At 35.5% G+C, this 20091-nt stretch overlaps 1 protein-coding gene across 1 annotated transcript; it reads right to left on the minus strand.

Annotated features, from left to right (window-relative positions):
• Positions 1 to 475: 475 nt before the first annotated feature.
• Positions 476 to 19850, minus strand: Tsen15 (tRNA splicing endonuclease subunit 15). The gene is made up of 5 exons (XM_003474667.5): positions 19654 to 19850; positions 17654 to 17735; positions 17062 to 17197; positions 2356 to 2497; positions 476 to 1828 (listed from the first exon to the last, which is right to left on the minus strand). Exons 1-5 carry the CDS (start codon positions 19777 to 19779, stop codon positions 1808 to 1810), a joined length of 507 nt encoding a protein of 168 aa, XP_003474715.1. The 5' UTR covers positions 19780 to 19850; the 3' UTR covers positions 476 to 1807.
• Positions 19851 to 20091: the final 241 nt, after the last annotated feature.

Below are 20091 nucleotides of genomic sequence, written 5' to 3' on the forward strand. Positions count from 1 at the left end.
TAGTGTTTTGTACCATTTTGGAATGTTTCTAACCTTTGTCATTTTTTCCATTCTTGTTACAGTTGTTTCCTGATCACCCATGTGAACTCGGTATGGTTAGGGCTCGTGACTTGGTTCTCCGGAATGTGAAAAGTGATAATCACACTACGCAAGATCATAAGCTTCATCCTCCCTTGCTACTTTGATAGAGTAACCAGTTGTGCTGGAAAGACCCATGTGTCAGAAAGCCTAGGATGGTCTCCTGTCCTACTGTTAGGAACTGAGGCCCTCAGAAGCAATGGCAACCACATGAACAACAAAGCAGATCCTTTCTTGGTCAAACATCAGGTGAGACTGCAGCCCTGCCAACACCTCAAGTGCAGTTAACCAACCCATCCCCGGATCATGTATCCATAAAAAGCACAAGATCACAGTGCACTATTTTTAATTGCTAATATTATGCAATGATAAGTAACACAGTCAGATTTCAAGATGCTTTTTGTTTTGAAATATTTTTATTACAAAAGGAATACAAATAAAAAGTGAAACACTGAAAGACAAAATCATTTCTTTACTGCCCTCCGAGCCTACTATAACCAGTTAATAATTTTATTTACTTTAGCATCTTTGCATTGTTTGATGTGTCATTTATGTCATTATGATATAATCACATGTGAAATCATGATTACATGCATTCAGTTTTGTATCTTGCTATTTTTAACATTTTCTCATGTTTTTCATCATATTCATTACTAATTTTTAATGAGAACATAAAATTTCATAGATATCTTATCATTGACTATTTACCTAAACTAGAGGACAGCAAATTGTGGCCTCAAATTTGTAAATAAAGTTTTATTGGAACACAGCCATACCCATTTGTCTATGGTTGTTTTCATGCTTCAAACAGCAGTATTGAGCAGTTATGAAAGACTGTATTATAAAATGCCTAAAACATTCACCTTCTGGCCTTTTACCGAAAGTATGCTGACTCCTGCATGAAATTTTTAAGTAACCTATAATTTGGGCTATTAAAAGTGATATCACTTGGGAAATCTTTGTGTATATAATTTTCATATTTTATATGAAAAATTGTACATATTTTATATGTACAATTTATAAAAGTAGAATAACTGGATCTAATTACTAAAGATATTTTTAGGACTGATGCTGTCCCTTCCTTGCTCTTAAAATCTTTTGGCTATGATATGACAGCTGGAAGGAATGGAAAAGAGGACCAGTACTCTTGTAGGAAGCGTATCTCTGGTCCCTATTAATGTGGGTACGTAAAGTAACACCCTTTAGGAGCATATTTTCAGTTTTGATTTAAAATCAATCAAACAAGGTAGTACAGTAGCAATAAAGTACAGCAAGAAAACAAACCAACTAAAAGAAATCTTACTTTCTGTGAAGAAGGAAAACACAGGCGGAAGTAAACTCTGTGATGTCAAGGTGCAGCTCAAGTGCCACCCAAAACAGCCACAGTGCGAAAGGCAGGGGACAGCAGAGCACCAGCACCGACAGCTGAGCACGGCATGACAGGAGACGCAACGTGTTCCACCTCTCTGAACAAAACTGCCACTGAACCTAAGTACTGTACTTAAACTGTCTCTGTTAGAAAATTCCTTAACTGCTCTATGTTTTGAGTAATACAGGTTCTTGTATCTAGGAAAATTTCATCTTTCAGACATAAAAATTATAGAATGGGACCAATTAACTCAACCCTCCGATAAAACCTGAGTCCGTCTCTGAGATGAAAGATGAGGCAGGCTGATAGGTCTCAAATCCAATCTCTTATAAATAAAATAAGCACCAAGAGGTGTAGATGTCATCTTCGAAGGGAAATATTCTGCAAAATAAAAGAGGAAAATATTAGAATGGACCCTTTATCCAGCAAATAATATAATTTAAAAGCAAAATTAAGATATTTAAGATAATTACCCCAGTGATGACCATAAAGTATGTAAAGACATTCCATGTAAAACATTTATTAAAATGTTCTTGTCAAAACGCCAACCAACTTAAATTTCCTAAATAAGCATTCTTCTGGTTGAAACCATCATTAGTCTTTATATTCCACTTCAGTTACTCACTAAAGAATTAATCTTATGACAACTTCATGAATTATTCTGGGGAATTATGAAATTTGCCATATAGCAGAGAAATCAAATTACTTTTGTAAAACTAATTACAAAGATGTTACCTTGTACAAAATATAAGCAGTTTTATGAGGTAGGAAAAGCAAGCCATTTTTTTTTATCGAAATGTTCACATGGCAAAAAATGTAGAAGTCCTATGAATGACTTGATTTGCACTTAAATCATGTCATAATTTTCTTCTTTTTCATTGTTTATTGTCAGTTTCCTCAAAACCAACCTGAGGGTCTGGCAGCACAAATCCATCTGTAAGTTTGTAATAGACTATTGTAGAATCGGACTCCACTATGGCCAAAGTGAAAGACATTGGCAAATCTGGATCACCTTGCAATTTTCGAGATGCCTTCAAGATCTCTCTTATCCTAAAAACAAGGATATAACACATTTAGGAATCACAGTCCCTCAATTAGTGATAACATATTGGAAGACTCTGAGGAAAAGATAGGTAATTATGCTAAGGAAATTTCTGAAGGCTCAAACCTATTCATTTAGAGCTGACTTCTCACATAGTAAATAAGAACTACCTATCAACTTCCAACACCCCAGCCTTCCTCATCAGCTGTGTTAAGAACCTACAAAATGGAACGCTAACAAGATTTTGTATATCTATGGGCCAGGGACACTAATTTTTCAATTATCCAACTTGGTATCTTACAGTTGAACAAGTTGTATTCAGGTCTACTATTTTAAAAAATAGACTGCAGTAAGTAGTTTCCTCATATTTTTACATTGGGTTTATAATTACCACCTTTAAAATAAGATTATTGTAAGGATCAGTGGTAGCATACACAAAAGGGCTTTGTAACATGTCAAGTCCTCACTGAATACAAACAGCTACGCTAGCTTTGCTACTTTGGCAACTGAGACATAATGTATCTCCCTCCATGGTTACTGTTTAAAAAAAATACTAACTGGAACGTACTAAGCTATACTGTGCCATTCATTTGTGGAAGTATAGAAAATACTTGTTTTTTGAAATACATATCCTGAATCCCCCAAAACCTGATTTAGCCCTTAAACAATAATTTCCACCTATGTTGAATTGCAAGACCGTGAGTTAGATTCTGTTCATATGAGCAGTTTAGGTTAGAGATTCAGAAACATGCAGTCATTAATCAGAAACTTCATTCCCCAACACTGATGGAAAGTGGTACCCTGAAAAAAGAGGTACCCTGATCATTTCATCAATGCAAATCTTTTAGTGTATTTTCCTTCTTCAAAAATGGCAAAGTAATAGTCATAGAAAAGATCAATTTTATAGGCTGTCCATCTTAAATTTTTTCTACAAAGATGAAAAAGAACAGGCTTGGTATGGTGGCACACACCTGTAATCCCAGTACTTGGGAGGCTGAGGCTGCAGGGTCATTGTGAGTTCCAGGCCAGCCTGTACAATGCAGTTATTTCAAGGCTAGCCTGAATTACATAGCAAGACCTCATATCCCCCCCAAAAAAATGAAAAGAAAAGACTACAAAATAACTCTAATTTTGATCTACCTAAATCTTCTGTTGTCATATGTATCTCAGTTACTTCTCAGTATACACCACACATAAAACTCAGTGCATAAGGCACACAGAAACCAGTGCAGTGCCACAAGTTAAATTTAATTTCTCTGAACATCTCTAACCAGTAGACTATGATGAGAGTAGGACACAGAGGAAAAGGAAAAAACCATGTAAGATAACCCTGCACATTTTCTGCTCTTCAATATTGTTCAAACCAAGAGGCGGAGCATGGCTGTGCTTTTTTCCTACGTTAAACTATGTGACTTCTAGCTCATATATTGAAATTCTGAATAGAAATTTCCATCTCATTCATTCCTCTTCTCTCTTCCTCAATTGATGTTTTGTTTTCAAAGTTATGTATTATAAACAGCAAAACATTTTCAGACTTACTCAAAATACCCATGTGGGAAACCTTAAGGTTTGAAAATTAGTTCAGTGTTGTAAAGGGGGATTTGTTTTCAGAGGTGAGGGAAATCACGGTCAGAAACGAAATGGAAGTTCCCACCTCTGTGCTCTTTTTCACACCACTTGGCAGTGTGTGGGGACAAAACTAGCAATGAATCTTCACAGTAAAGATGGACAAAATAGTTACTTAAAGCACATTTGGGAAGTCTTACAGTTTCTTGTTTAGGATCTTTTCTAGAATTTTGTTAATATTATCTTTCCTCAGTCAAGAATTTTTTATTTGTTTCCTTCACAGGATACTGTATAAACTCATAAAAAGGCTTACAATGCATTTAACAGATTATGTTTATATTAACAACAACAAAAGGTTCTGAAATTCCAAGTTCTTAAGTTATCTTACAGAATCACACACAATTGTAAAGATGCCAAGAATGGAGAAGTATTGCTAGAATATTATACATAGTCTCACTTTATCGCCAGGAAATCTGAAATCTTATAGGGCACAGAAATCTACATGTGAAAATGTGCTGCATATTAGTAATAAAATTTTTCAACTCAGTTAAATCTTTTTTTTTTTTTTAACCAGGAACTGAACTCAGGACCTTGCACTTGCCAGGCAAGAACTCAATTAAATCTTAAGGGGAAAAAATCACATTTAAAGAAAGAGAGCTGGGGATTTAGCTCAGCAGCATGAGCACCTGCCTGGCAAACATGAGGTCATAAGTTCGATCCTTAGTACAAAAAAAAAAAAAGAGAGAGAGAGACACATCAATATTAATCACAGCTGTTGAGTAAAAGTAATATATTCATAGCAGATGATATTCATAGCAGATATAATGATATTCATAGCAGATGTTTCCTAGTAACTGTTCATAGGTGAGCATATATACTGAAAAACAAATGGGTGACTCTAAAGCTTAATATATCTAACTTGACAAGTGTGATGCAAACACATAGCAAACACTTTTTAGCTAACTATGTGTTTAGTCCATAACTAAAGATTTATGCTTTCCATAAATCTTAGCATTGATTTTTCTGTAAGGATTCTAAAACAGAGACTAATGTAATCTCTGGAGACTTACAGTGAGGACAAAAAGTGAAAGAAAATGGTATTTTTAGCTAAACATGTTGTTAAAATGGAGTGCACCACAGATTAAAATTAGTATTAATTTAAATACACAGAAGGTAGTATCTCCTGCTCTCAAGTGGCCAAACAAGTACATGCTGCAGCCTTATCAATAAAAGGCACCAACACCTTGATCTGCCTCATCATGATACAAGTAAATGACCTCCCATAATGCAACTGTGAAACACAATGCAAAATTAACTCAGTAGCAGATGCACCAAAGAGGCTATATTCATCTATCAGCTCAGTCCTGAGAAAAAGCTTCAAGAACAAGAGTCTCCCCATTGGGAGTCATGCCAAGGGCTTCCTAATTTAAAAAAATTTTTTTTAAATCAAAGCAACTATAATCTCAAGGGTTTATTGAACAAGCAGTGCCTGTGTGGCTCTTCACCTCAGTGGGAAGTCATTCTGCTAAAATAAATAAGTTTGGGTGGTTTTTTTTTTTTTTTTTTTTGAGAGAGAGAAATACTGAAAAATGCTGTTTAAATTGAAAGAAGCCGCCAGAATTGGAGGTTTCACCAGTAAACAACAGGTTTCCCCAACAGAGGTAAGCTGAGGACATGCATCCTGATATAAGGAGAATCCAAGTACAGAAATCATTCACCACTATTTAGGCCTCAAACAAAATAGCTGTCATTTGGGAAATTTAGAAGACTGTAAACATAAACTTACAATATAGTCTGTGCTTTCAGAAATAACTTTAAATTACAGAGAAACAATAATGGAGTAGCTGTCAAGAAAATATGCAGCATTTGGTATTAAAGCCCATAACAAAGACTATCTCTAGTAATGTTCTAAAGAAATCAGTTCTAGTAGCTTTATTCCATCATTAATATAGTCCTTTTCCCCAGATAAAGCCTCAAGAGATTGGGGGAAGGGGATGAAAAAAAGAATTGAGATGTGTTATGTATATGTACCAACTCCCCACAAGTAATATAATCATTATATAATACATACATGTAGTAATAAAAAATAAAAACAGGAAAAAAAGAAATTGCAAATTAAAAAATAATGACACACTCCTCCACAAAATAGAAAAGTTAACTCTGCCCCTAAAAAATAAATAATAATAATACTGTGATGGCAAAAATATATGTTGCTAAAAGAAGCCAATCTAAAAAGGATACATTTTCGGCCAGGGATTTAGCTCAACGGCATAAGCACCTGCCTAGCAAGCATGAGATCATGAGTTCCATCCTCAAAACTAAAAAAAAAAAAAAAAAAAAAAAAAAAAAAAAAAAAGGCAGGGGAGGGAAGAAAAAGGATACATTCTGCATAATTCCAACCAGGTAACATTCTTCAAATGTTGAAACTTATAGAGAAAGTGAAAAGTTCAAAGGCAGCTGTGGGTAGAGGCTCAGAGTAGGCAGAGATGAACAGATGAAGCACTGGAGATTTTTAGAGCACTGAAACTATTTTGTATGCAATGGCAGATATATGGCATTACATATTTGTCAAAAATCATACAATTATATATTACAAACTATGAATTCTAATGTCAACTATGAACTTTACTTAATAATAATGTATCAATGTTAGATTACAAGTTAAAACAAATGTAACATTAATGCAAGATGAAATTACAGGAAATGATGATGGGCTTACATGGGAAATCTTCCTATTATCTGTTCGACTTTTGTATAAGTTTATAGTTGTCCTAAAAAATAACATAAGGTCTCTCTCTCTCATAGATAGATAGATAGATAGATAGATAGATAGATAGATAGATAGTAGGGGTATCACTACCTCCTACCTACGAGTCAGCTGTAGTTCCCCTATATTCCAATTACCTTCCAAAAGCCCCATATCTAAACACATGAGGTTCTCAGGGGACCTCTAGATCTAAACCTTAACACTATGAACCATGTTCAGTTTTGAGGATCTCTTACCCTTTAGTACCTTGCTCATGTTATTACTCCTGCCAGGAACATATATCCGTGTCCCTGTTCTGTATTAAATGTCTATGCATATTGCAAACAACAGGTCCTCCAAAAAGCTTTCACAGACTCTGCCACTTCCTTACTCCATCATTGAAGGTCTCTCCTCTCTGTAGTCTCCCTCAGTGCCCTGCACACATCTTTCACTGCATTTATCACACTGGACATAATCTGCCCATCTCTGCTCTGGACTGCAAGAATCTTGTGGGCAAGGTCTGTGGTATTTTGTACTCCTTGAGTTTAGGGATATATAACACATAAATGAGGAATTTAGAAAATAATGGAATAATCTGCAATTTATCTTTTTATTCTTTCTCAAAGCAAGCTTACGTTTTGTCTCTAGTCTATAGTTACATTCATATTTATTCATATTCACTGTAATGCTTAACGGAAAAGTAAAATTATATACATTTATAACATTTTTACTGAAGGGTATATCATTTTAGCATAAAAATGGTAAATAAAATTACAATTTTCCCCACTTATCTCAGTGTTTTAAAATATCAATTCTTTTTATTCTTGCTATAAAAACACTAATCCAGTGGATTTTAAAATAAATAATTAACCCTTTTATATTATTTGGGTAACTATTATGATACATTACTGTGACAACACAAATAGTTAATAAAATATTTTTAAGGTAATCATTTCCTTTAAAGAAAAATTAATATTGACAGTCTTTAAAATATATATTGAAACAGATTAAGTCTGACAAAGAGAAAAGAACTGCATTTCATTTAACTCATAGGTACTACTTATAGGCAAAATTGGAATTAAAACAAATACCTTTTAAGCCACTCTGGATTTTAGTGACAAAGAAATCAGAATACACTTGTGAAAGTACTTTGAATTACTGTAAATTCTTTATGAATGCAAAGCACTCATGATCACATAGGATAATGTATAATAGCACTTCCCTTTTTAAGGCCTGTCAGTGAAAGAATCTTCTTAGCAGTGCCTTTCCCAATGCTGTCTGTGGAAATCTGGGACTCACTGGCCATGCTTCAGAAGGAGGGAACCATGTATGGTCACACAGACGAAGCCTGGCACAAGGGTGCTGGTACAAGGGGGCCTGAAATTTGGCCTTCACAGTTTACCATGCCCTGAACACCAGTGAAGGAACTTTTATCTTCATATACACAGAGGGAACATCTTTTTTCTAATATGCTCAAGGATACTCTATGTACTAGCTATAGCCCTGTTCAAAGGTTCCCCATGAATGAAGTACCTTCTCTCTGTCAAACAAAAAATATATGTATAAAGTGCTGAGAACTGTCCTTCAAAGCAAAGGAACATCACAGACAAGCACATTGCCTGGATCACCATGGTGTCTCCTGCTCTTAGATCACTGTCTACCATAGAATCACTCAATAACTACAATGTAAAGATGAAAAAGTTCAAGGAATATTATTTTATAATGATATTAAAAAGTGAACACAGAATAAAAGTATTTGATAGATGCCTTCTGAAAAAAGTAAAAACTGTGATATATATATATATTTTTTTTTAATTTTTTTTTCCTTAACTCATGGTTTCCTTCATTTCTTCCCACCCAAATACTTCTAGGATATGTCTCAATGAATTTCTTCTTTATTCAAGGTAACCAAGGACTCAAAGTCAATAATTTTTTTCTCTGCATTACTAATGTAGGAAAATTCCTACTTTAGCCACAGAAAGTTGAAATTGCAGCATTACTGCTAGAAATATAACATTTTATTCTACAAAGTGTACTGAAATAAAGTGGTAGTATATCTAGTGTTCAGAAACATAGCTCCTGTTAAAGATGAGACATGAAATCACATGCACATAAATCTCCATTTGTTTAAAAGTGATCTGCATACTTTGAGAAAATGTTAAGCCATAAAAAGCATAATAAATCTAGTGTGGGTGGGTCCTCATTTGTGCAATTTTCTATATATTATTCTATTGAATAATATAATTATAAATAAATAAAATATACAAGACTTAAGTCTTATGAGTTACTGAGTGCAAGAATATAAAAAATTGCTTACAAAATTATCATTCCAACTAATTGTAATTACAGGAAAAAGAACAAGCTTAAGCTATTAAAGCTAGAAAAGCACTAATTACCAGTCAGAAAATTTTAGAATAATGAATACAAATTTACACTTATAGACTTATAAAATCATTTTGAATAAAAGAGACTACTGTTTTCATTTATTTCACTTTTAAGATTAATTTCAAATTAATTAATCTTAAATTAATGTTGCTTTTTTGTCCAAAGAAAATATAACAATAACACTAGCAAGGATGACATTTGTTATAGTAATTAAAGATAAGAAGAACAGTTTAAAGGAATGAATTACCGAGTCTTTTGAATGTAGAAAGGCTTAGAAATCATGCTAGTAAAAATCAGAAAGTACTAGAGATCAAACCTGCTTTCATTTCAACTATCAGTGATTCTCAAACAGAAAAACATCACAGTACGACTCTAAAAGAAGCATATGAATATCATAATATATAAAAAACTTATCCTCATTATGAATCATACATAAAAATCTGAAAATTTGTTCCATACATATTTTTGGAAAAAGCACAATGAAAATTATGTTTGCATTGATTTGGAAAGAATTTGATATATATCATGTACTGGTAATCTAAATTCCTCAATAAAAAATAAAGGACACTGAAATCTAGAGACATGAGGCATACTGTTAATTATCAGTACCAAGACCATAACCCTATTCAGTGACCTCATTCTAATGTTCCTTCTACTAAGTCACTGTGTGTTCAGTCATAGTGAACTAGGAAAAAAACAGATATTTATCAAAGCTATTCATGCTGGAACGTAAGGTGCTCTGCCTCTAGCCTGTGCATACCATAGTAAAATACAGCTATGTTACCATGTGACCTCTCTTCCTACACCCTGCTCTCTTATGGTACTCTCTTCCTGATCAATACTATACCCTTGAACCATACTCTTGAATCTAATCCTCTCCATTTCTCAACAATAATTACCTTCTCTATTTTAGTCTTTCTGCAGAAGAACTTACATAGTAGCTGGCTTCCCTCAGAGTAAGAAAGCGAATTCCCCAAACTCGCAGCCTTTTATAACCCAACGTTGGACGTCACATCACATCTTTCTTGCCAAATTGTGTTCACTAGAAGCAAGTCACTGTGTCCAGCCCACACGTAAGAGAATGATACAAAGTTATGGACACTAGAATGCTGGCTTAAAGGAAGCCATGACAGAGGCTGCCTGCTATGGCATCTACAGAACAAGAGCAGGAATGAAGACTTGCTTACCAAGTTCTAGAACTTTTTATGAAGGAAGCAGTTAATAAGATATGGTCATGGCACAGGATAGACTAGGGGAATACATACATGAAATCTTGGGAAATGACAGGACAAGGAGTAATGAGGAAAAGAAGAACTATTCTAAATGCAGGTAGAAAAAGTAGTTATCCATATTAAAAATGGGACCTTAATCTCTTTTTTACCACTTAAAAAACAAAACCTAAAACTGTTAGTGAAAAAATAGGTAATCATTTTTTAGCTCTTTAGATAAGAATTATTTCTTAAGCTACACAGAAAGATGTTAACTATAAAAGATAAAATATGATTAGATTCAAATTAAGAAGTTACACTTTAAAATGGTGAAGCATAAACTTAAAAACAGAAAAACACAGTCAACAAAAGATTATTGTCAAACCTTTCCTCAGTGTGCCCAGCGCAGGCCGAGAGAACCAGGAGATGGGCCTCTGCCTGCCAAGCACTGCCACTGGAAGGCCCCTTCTTCCCTGAACCCAGTGCAGGTCGAGGGAGACAGACAAATCCACCTCTGCCTGCTGTGCGCCACTACCACAAGGCCACGTCCTGCAGGCGGCCATCATGGGCAGAGAACCAGCAGATCTGACTTCACCCTCAGGTAGCTGCCACCAGAAGGCTCTTTCCTGCAGGCAGCCAGCAGAAGCAGGGACACACAGCCAGGTAAGCTCTGTGCATCCGTAGGCCACCATTGGAGGCCCTTGGTTCCCTCAGGCAGCCATCACCCACTAGCAGAATCAGAAAAACACACCCCTATTCTGCCACCATCATGGGAGTTCCAGTGTAGACACACAGGCTGAGAGAAGCAGCCCCACCTCCACGCACCTCTGATCATCAGCAAAGCCACAGTGTAGCTGCATAGGTCTGGAGAAGCCTGCTACCTCCCTGTAAATCTGGAATTAGAGGAACCCAGGTGCCTGTCTCATTCCCCTACACTGCCTAGGGGCAGCCGACATAGGAAGTGCCTGGGGCCCCACAACCAGCTTATAGGGAGGAACCCAGGAGAATGTCAAGACAAAAGAGCAAAAGGCAAACTCAGACCTCCAGACCACACGGAATAAGTCCGGGAAATACAGTCATGGAAGAAAACAGAAGGCACACACCTGAAATCTCTGAGAGGACAGCAACTGAAGTAAGGAAACAACTTCATGAGATTGCAAAAGCAGTCAATCAGAAATAATGTCTCAGGTAAAGGAAGAAATCACAAACACCCTGAAACAATTGTTCAGCAGGTCTAAAGAAGACAGAGACAATAAAGAGGAGCATAGGAAAATGATGGAACCCTTGAATGAATGTAGAAAGGAATTACAATGCATGAAACACATTCAAAGAGAGATGCAGGAAATTAAAAATTCTACCGAAAGCTGGCAAAACCACGAGAGTCTCAAAGGTATACTTTCAAACCTTGAAGACAAGATTGCATCAAGTGATCATGAAAGGAAAGATCTCTTAAAAATAACACAGAATGAGGAAATAACAACCCAGTGGCTGCAAGATGATGCAAAGAAGCATAACTTAAGAGTGATAGGTGCAGGTGAAGAAGCAGGGGTCAACACAAATGAAATTAAAAAGATATTCACAGAATAGAAGAAAACTTCTGAAACATGGGAAATGGATCTGTCATGCGAATAAGTGAAGCATATAGGACTCCAACTAGCCATAACCAAAGTAAATCTATACTCAGACATATAATAATCAAGATCCCAGAAATTCATCAGAAGAATAGAATATTAAAAGCAGTTAGAGAAAAGAGACAGATCACCTATAAAGGAAAACCAATCAGAATCACAGCAGACTTATCAACACAAACCATCAAGTCAAGAAGAGTTTGGAGTGAAGTGTTTCAAACCCTGAAAGAAAACAACTCCTAATCCAAATTGATCCACCCTGCAAAACTGTTGTTCAAAATTGATGGAAAAATATGATACTTCAATGATAAAGAACACCTGAAGGAATTCATGACTACCAAACCAACCCTACAGAGAGTGCTAAAGAATATTCTAGAGAGAGATAAAACTATGATTCCAGGAACAACAGCCGAGGAGGATCACCAAACAAACAGGCAACTGAATGAAAAGTGGAGGGCCAACAACAGGAGGATAGGAGGGCAGAGACAAACCAGTGTATGTTGGTTGTAACCATCAATGTAGATGGCCTCATATCAGCAATAAAAAGAAACAAGGGGACAGTGGATCAAGAAACAAGATCCATCAATACACTGTATACAAGAAACATATTTAACTGGAAAGGAAATTCATAGACTGAAAATCAAAGGAGAGAAAACAATTGTTTCATGTGACAGGAGACAAAAAAAAAAAAAGCAAGAGTAACTTGCCCATCAATCACAGAATGGGTAAGAAAGATATGGTATTTTCATGCAGTGAAAAGCTACCTAGCTATAAAGTAGAATAATCTCAAGGTTCCTGTAGGTAAATGGATGCAACTGGAGATCATGTTCATGACCAAAACAGTTCTAACTCATACATGTGAACCCTAGCATAAGAAACAGAAGGAGTTAATGGGATCCAAAAGCAAAACATTTAACATAAGAGCAAAAGGGAGGGAATACGTGGGAGGGAAAGGTAGAAACTACTATCAATTTCTTATTGACTTATCTTGAACTCTTGCACTGTTTACACAATTTTTTGTTAGATTTGGCTTTGTTTTATTTTGTTAAAGATTTTCTAGTGTCAGATGGTAGGGGCAGCTATTTTAAATATAATCGGATATATTTTGGTAATCACAGTTTCCTATTATACTGCTTGGAAGTCTTATAATGCTTTCTTTCATATGTTTGATTGGTTTTATTGTTTTGTTTGATTTTATTATGTGTAATGGTATGAATAGCTATTTTGAAGAAAACAAGACATTATGGTAGCCATTGCTGATTTACTATCGTCTTGCTTTGAAGTCCTACCATGCTTTTGTTCTTCTATTTTGATTGGTTCTATCCTGTTGAGTTTTACTTGATTCTATTGTGATAGTGTAGACGAATTTGTTGAGAAAAATGAGATATTATAGTAGCCATTGTTCATTTCCTGTTATTTGGTTTTGAAGTCCTGTAATGCTTTCATTCTTTTGAATGGTTTTATATATATTGTTATGTTTGATATCATTGTGTGTTAAGGTATGCTCAACTATTTCGAAGAAAAGAGACATTATGGTAGCTACTGTTGATATCTGGTTGTCTTGTTGTGAAGTGCTGTGTTGCTCACATTGTTCTGTTCTCATTTGCTTTCTTCTGTTGTCTTTTGTTTTATTCTCTTTAAAATATAAAAAACCTTAAAAAGATTACTATCAAAAATAAAGAAATACACATTAGAAAAAAGACAGCATCACTAATAAATAGTATTGGGAAAACATTATCCACATGCAGAAGACTGACTCTTGACCTCTAACTTTTATCATGTTCTAAACTAATATAAAAATGGATCAGAGAACTAAATATTAAAACAGAAACAATCAAGTAGAAGATAAAGTAGGTAAACTCTTGAAGTCATAGGCATAGACAAGGACTTTGTGAACAGAACCCTGGTTGGACGGGAAATAGTACTGATAATCAGCTAATAGGATCGTATCAAATTAAAAAGCTTTCACACAGAAAAACAAACCAACAAAGTGAAAGATAACCTACTGAATGGGGAAAAAATCACCAGCTATTCCTCAGACAAAGGACTACTATCTAGAATTTTTTCTTTCCCTAGGCTAGCCTTGAGCTCACTTGGCGGCCCAGGCTGGGCTTGAACAATCCTCCTGCCTCAGCTTCCTGAGTGCTAGGATTACAGGCATGCACTACCATGCCCACCTCTATCTAGAATTTATAAAGAGCTCAAAAATATTAGACCACCAAAATTAAAGGCCCGATCAAAAAAATGGGCAAGTGCTATAATGCCTTCATTATTCTTTCATCAGTTTTATACTTTTTTGGTATGAATTCATGTGTGTGAAGATATAGACAACTATTTAGAAGAAAACAAGACATATTATGGTAGCCACTGTTGATCTTCTGTTGTCTTGCTTTGAAATTTGTGTCACTTATATTGTTTTCTTCTGATTTGATTTGTTCTGTTTTGTTTTAACCTCTTTAAATTTTTTTTAAAATGGGCAAGTGAAATGAATAGATACTTCACAGCAAAAGTACAAATGGGCAATAAATACTTTAAGAAATTTTCAACATTTCTGGCTATTAGAGGAACGCAAATTGAAACAACACTGAGATTCTATCTTATCCCAAAAAGAATGGTCATCAAAAAATCAAATAACAAATTGGCAAGGGTGCAGAGGTAAAAGATGGGAAAGTAAAGTAGTACAGCCATTATGGAAATCAGTAAGAAGATTCCTCAAAAAAAGAAAACTAAAAATTTCATGTGACCCTGCTATTCCCCTTGTAGGAATCTTCTTGAAAGAACTAAAGATGACATATTACAGTGATAGCTGTAATAAATACAAGTATTTATAAATAGCTTGAAAGTATATAAATAAAGTATTTATAAATAGCTTGAAAGAACTAAAGATGATATATTACAGTGATACGTGCATAACTCTGTTGATAGCAGCACAATTCACAATAGCTAAATCTTGGAAGTGGCTTATATGTCCATCAACAGATAAATGGATAAAGAAAATGTGGTATTTACATATAACCGAGTAATACTCTGTCATAAAGTTAAACTTGAGTCATTTGTAGGAATAAATGTACCTGAGACCATAATATTAATTAAAATAAATCAGATATGCAAGCTTAAATATTAAATGGTTTCTCTTATATGAGAAATCCAAACTATAAGTAAAAAACAAAATAAAAGATAATAGAAAGTAAGGAGATAAATCTTTCTCAAACAGAAACAATATCAAGAGATGGGAGGGGGAAGAGAAGGGAGATGAAAAAAGGAATTAAGATGTGTTATGTGCATCTATTAATGCCACACAAGAATGTAAATTATGTACTGCATACATGTAATAATAAAAATTAATATGATTTAATAGAAAAAAATAAAGAACTCATATGTGTCAATGAGGAAACTATAAACAACCCAACATGCAAGGCATGAACAAGCATTTAAGAGAAGAAATAAATACATAAAGAGACACTCAAGATGATTAGCAATCAAAGAACTACAATTTAAAACCACTGTGACATAATCCATTCAACTGGAAAAAATGAAGACATCTACCAATTCTAAATGTTGGAGACCATATAGCTCAAAGATCTTGCATACATTGCCGGTACGAAGTAAACAGAGGCAACCACTTTGGAAGCACTGCTGTTTGAAATTTCTATACCTCCTGATGTTGAACATGAGCAATACTCCATCTTCAAAAGAGTAAATGTGAAAGCCACAGAAAATCACACAACAGAGTACTTTACAGCAGCCCCACAAAGCACAAGGATTAATTTCAATAATATACCATATTATTGAGGTTACAAGGTAAAACCTAAAAGACTATGTACCTTTTATAAGTTAAAACACCTGGAATTAAATATTTCCTACTAAACATGAGATTCAGTGTGACAGTTACCTCAGGTCAGTGAAAGAAGGTAAAGGAGGGATATATGAGATTCGATGTCAGTTATTGTTAAGAACCTCATTTTTGTGGTGGTGGTGGCTTTGAGATAGTTATTAAAAATAAACAAATAGCCTGAACTAATAATGAGAGTGTGTCATGAAATAAAGATTATGTTTAATATAAATATGTACAGCTATTTTTATACAATGGAGTACTACTCAGCTATAAAGAATGATCACATTGAGATATTTATAAATAAATGGATGCAACTTGAGACCATACTCACAAGTGAAATAAATCAAACTCACATGTATAAATACCGTATAGTCTCCCTAGTGTAAGAAATGGTAAGAGTACATAAGAGTTTATGGTAATCATGATTCTCCATTACATTGCTTTGAAGCCTTATAAATGTTTGTATTCATTAGTTGGAATGGTTTTATCCTCGTTTGTTTGATTTTATTATCTGTGATGATATGAATAGCTATTTTGAAGAAAACAAGACATTATAATAGCCAGTGCTGATTTAATATCATCTTACTCTAAAGTCCTAGCATGCTTTTGTTCTTCTGTTTCCTTTGGTTCTATCATGTTGTATCTTATTGGATTTTATTATGTGTGATAGTATAAACAAATTTTATATGGAAAATGAGATAACACTGTAGCCATTGTTTGTTCTCTGTTATTTGGTTCAGAATGCCCTGTAATACTTTTATTCTCTTGAATGGTTTTATACTATTTTGTTATGTTTAACACTACTGTATATGAAGTTATGTTCAACTATTTCAAAGAAAGAGACATTATGGCATTTACTGTTAATTACGGGTTGTCTTGTGGTGAAATACTGTGTTGCTTACGTTGTTCTGTTCTGATCTGCTTTGTTATGTCTTCTTTTATCTTAATCTCTTTAAAATAAAAAAAAAATATGTACAGCTAAAATTTTTAAAAGGTCCCACAAGCTGCATGAAGCTTTCTTTTATTTCAACTTACATATTAATCACGCTCTTCAACAACCCCTACAGCAAGTGTAATTTGTATCACATGGTACATCTCATACCTGATGTTTCAAATGTAAAGGTCTTGCCACATTACCAGGACTATAAATATTTCCAACCCCCCTTAAGGATCTGTTAAACTAATACCAAAATCACCTACTTACCTGTTATGGCTGAAGGAAGCAGAGATGGACGTGGGCACCACAGTCTGTAACCCTTCACCTTCTACCTCGGTACCAACTAGGCAGATGAGCTGGAGTTCTGGTAATCCCACACAGTTTACTTCATGCCAACTTTTACCTGAAAGAATGGATGATAATGTTTATCAAAAAAGAACAATTAAAATTCCAAACGTCAACCTAATAGCTAAACAAATTTATTTACAATACTACCTCTATTTTAGCCAGGTGTGGTGGCACATGCCTGTAACCCCAGAACATGGGAGGCTGAGGCAGGATGACAACTGTAAGTTCAAGGCCAACGTGGGATATACAGTGAGTTCATAGCCAGCCTGAACTACATAGCAAGACCCTGTCTCAAAAGAAAAAAAATACTTACCTCCCTTTTTTTCACTGTTCTAGTCTTTCTCGCTACCTATTCCCAATGTAAAAGAATGAATAATATAAAATTAACTGGTAAAATTAATAGCAAATGAATAAATGGTTGCTTCTTATATTTTAAATGTTACATTCTAACCCAGCTCTCCAAATTCCCATCCAAGCCTCAATAACAGAATAATATAAACAAACAACTTACTCTCCATGAGGTCCAAGTAAACCAAGAATGCTATATACACTTGGGTTGCATCTCCTATGTGTAATTCCATCATTTCTAAATACTGAAAATCAAAATGTAATTATCAAATAGAGAAGGAAAAATCTTAATATTATCTTTTAATTAACAAATTTTCTATATATACATAAAACTATTATCTAGATTTAGTGGAAGTTAAAAGGCAATACAAGATCTGATCTCTGTCTCTGAAGAATCTGTAATTTTTAGAGTAAACCTCTATGTACAGCCTTCCCACCAGTGTCCATGGGAGATTGGTTCCAGGACACCCAACCTTCCACAGATAACAAAATCCAAGAATGTTTAAAACCCTGATATAAAGTGCTATAGTATTTGCATATAAGTAACCTATACAACACTTCCACATACTTTAAATCATCTGTAGATTACTTACAATACTTAATATAATATAAATTATATATAAGTAGTTGTTATATACATTGTTTCGAGAAAATGACAAGGAAAAAGTCTTCATGTGTTCAGTACAGATGCAATTTCTTTCAACTACTTTCTTTCTTTCTTTCTTTTTTTTTTTTAATCGGTGCTGGGGATTGAACTCTCCACCACCTGCTTGTAAGGCAGGTGCTTATGCTGCTGAGCTAAATCCCCAGCCCCAAGTATTTTCAATGCAAAATTAGTTGAACCTGAGGATAGACTTCATGGACATCAATGGCTGACTACTTATAATTGTTAAGAAATAATAACATATGACATTGATTTGAGTTGTTTTATCTTTCCTTGTTCCTTGATAGTTGTAGCACTTGTCCAAAGAATTAGTAATTGTTAGTAATTTTTGTGAGGAATATAGATACATAGAAATACTATATAAGTATATAATTGTAACATTTCTTTAGACCCCTTCTAGATTCAATGTTGTAAGTGCTACTACTATCCCTGCTTTTTGGATGAAGAAATAGGCATAATGCAATCAAGCAAAGAAATCAAGGAACAAGGAGAGATAAAGCAACTCAGATCAAATCATAAAGCTGATGACAGGACTAAAATTCAAATTCAAGGAGCCCAAATTTGCTTTCATGTTCCTCTCCTTATTCATTGTTTTTTTAGGGTACTAAATAACATTCCCATGCCACTGCTTCTTTTAGGGAAGGATAAAAGGAACAGAGCAGGAAGATAAAATCAAGCAAAAAAAGTTGTTTGGTTTTTTTTTTTTTTTTTTTCTAAAAAAAGGTTCACGCTTTTCAGGTTGGTATCACCAACTTTTTCTTTTCTTGACTGCTTTTAGATTATTATCTATGAATTACTGTACTCAAACAAAAGAACACAATTTCACTAATGCAATGTACCAGTTTGGTCAGAGATTCCTACAACACTCACCTCTCTATTGACTGTCAATTCACTGGTTGAGGAATCTACTGATACTGTAGCAATGTCCCAAGGAAAAAGAAACAAAGGGCTACCTTCACGTCTCTTGCTAGTCATTCAGAAACATATTCACAATATGAATAGCTTTCCCTTTAGCAATTTATTCAAATTTTCCCACAAATCTGGCAAATTGGAAATCTGCACCTGTATAGAATCAGGAGTATGCTCTGGGCCTAAGGCTACCTTGTAAATGTTGACTGTGTCTAAACCTTTATCTTTGGGGCCTCCAAGGTCTCATCCATAGCCCATTGTCTTGCACAGTTACTGTAATGATTAAATACATCCCAGAAAGGAGCTCTATCTTGATATCTCTACCTAGACATAGTGGAGGACCTACGAGGGGGTCTCCAGATTGACAAAGGAAAGGTCTGTCTTGCACTTTAAGAATGACTTTGGTGAGAGGCAAGGAAAGGTGTCAGGGCGGTGGTTTAACACATTTAAATCAATGAAAAGGCCGTTGCTTGTGGCCAGCGGTTGTGCACACCGGGAGCCCCGGGTGAGGCCGCGCGTCCGGGATGATCCGCCGGCCCGTCTGGGGTAGGGTCCGAGACCCGCGCCCTGCTGCTCTCCCGCCTCCTGACCTTAGGGTGGGTGCCCATCCAGGCGTCTTCGGGGGCCCATGAGTGAGCGCTGCCGCTACCGTGAACGCTGCCCGCGTCCAGGCCGCTGCAGCCAGAAGAAGGCTGGGAATCGGCACGCTCCTCCATGCCGGCGAGGGGGCGCGCCGGTGTGCCGCGCGACCGGCTCGACCAGAAACACCGGTGCGCTCGCCCGGGTTCCGCCTCAGCGCAGCCAGCAGCCAGGACCCACCCTGGGAGAAAAGCTGGAGCAGCCTTTCTAACGCGGGGGAGGGGGGTGCGCTCCATCAAACGCACTGTGTTTTCTCTGGTTTATTCAAATCTGAGCAGACTATAGCGTGAAGAAGATTCAAGAGTATCATCCCTAGCGCAGAAGCCTTTAATCCTCCTTAAATCAGTGCTGCCTGTAGTTCTCTTGGGAAAGTGGAGGGCACTTGACTC

Source organism: Cavia porcellus, unplaced genomic scaffold (genome assembly GCF_034190915.1).
Source record: "Cavia porcellus strain 051 isolate PalLab524CR breed Dunkin Hartley unplaced genomic scaffold, mCavPor4.1 scaffold_29, whole genome shotgun sequence".
NCBI lineage: Eukaryota > Metazoa > Chordata > Mammalia > Rodentia > Caviidae > Cavia > Cavia porcellus.

Coding starts and splice junctions, on each gene's coding strand:
- Tsen15 (XM_003474667.5), bottom strand. CDS start 19,779: ATGGAGGAGCGTGCCGATTCCCAGCCTTCTTCTGGCTGCAGCGGCCTG. Junction 17,198..17,653: donor TTACTTGGACCTCATGGAGA/GTAAGTTGTTTG, acceptor CCATTCTTTCAG/GTAAAAGTTGGCATGAAGTA. Junction 1,829..2,355: donor TTGTGCTGCCAGACCCTCAG/GTTGGTTTTGAG, acceptor TTTATTTTGCAG/AATATTTCCCTTCGAAGATG.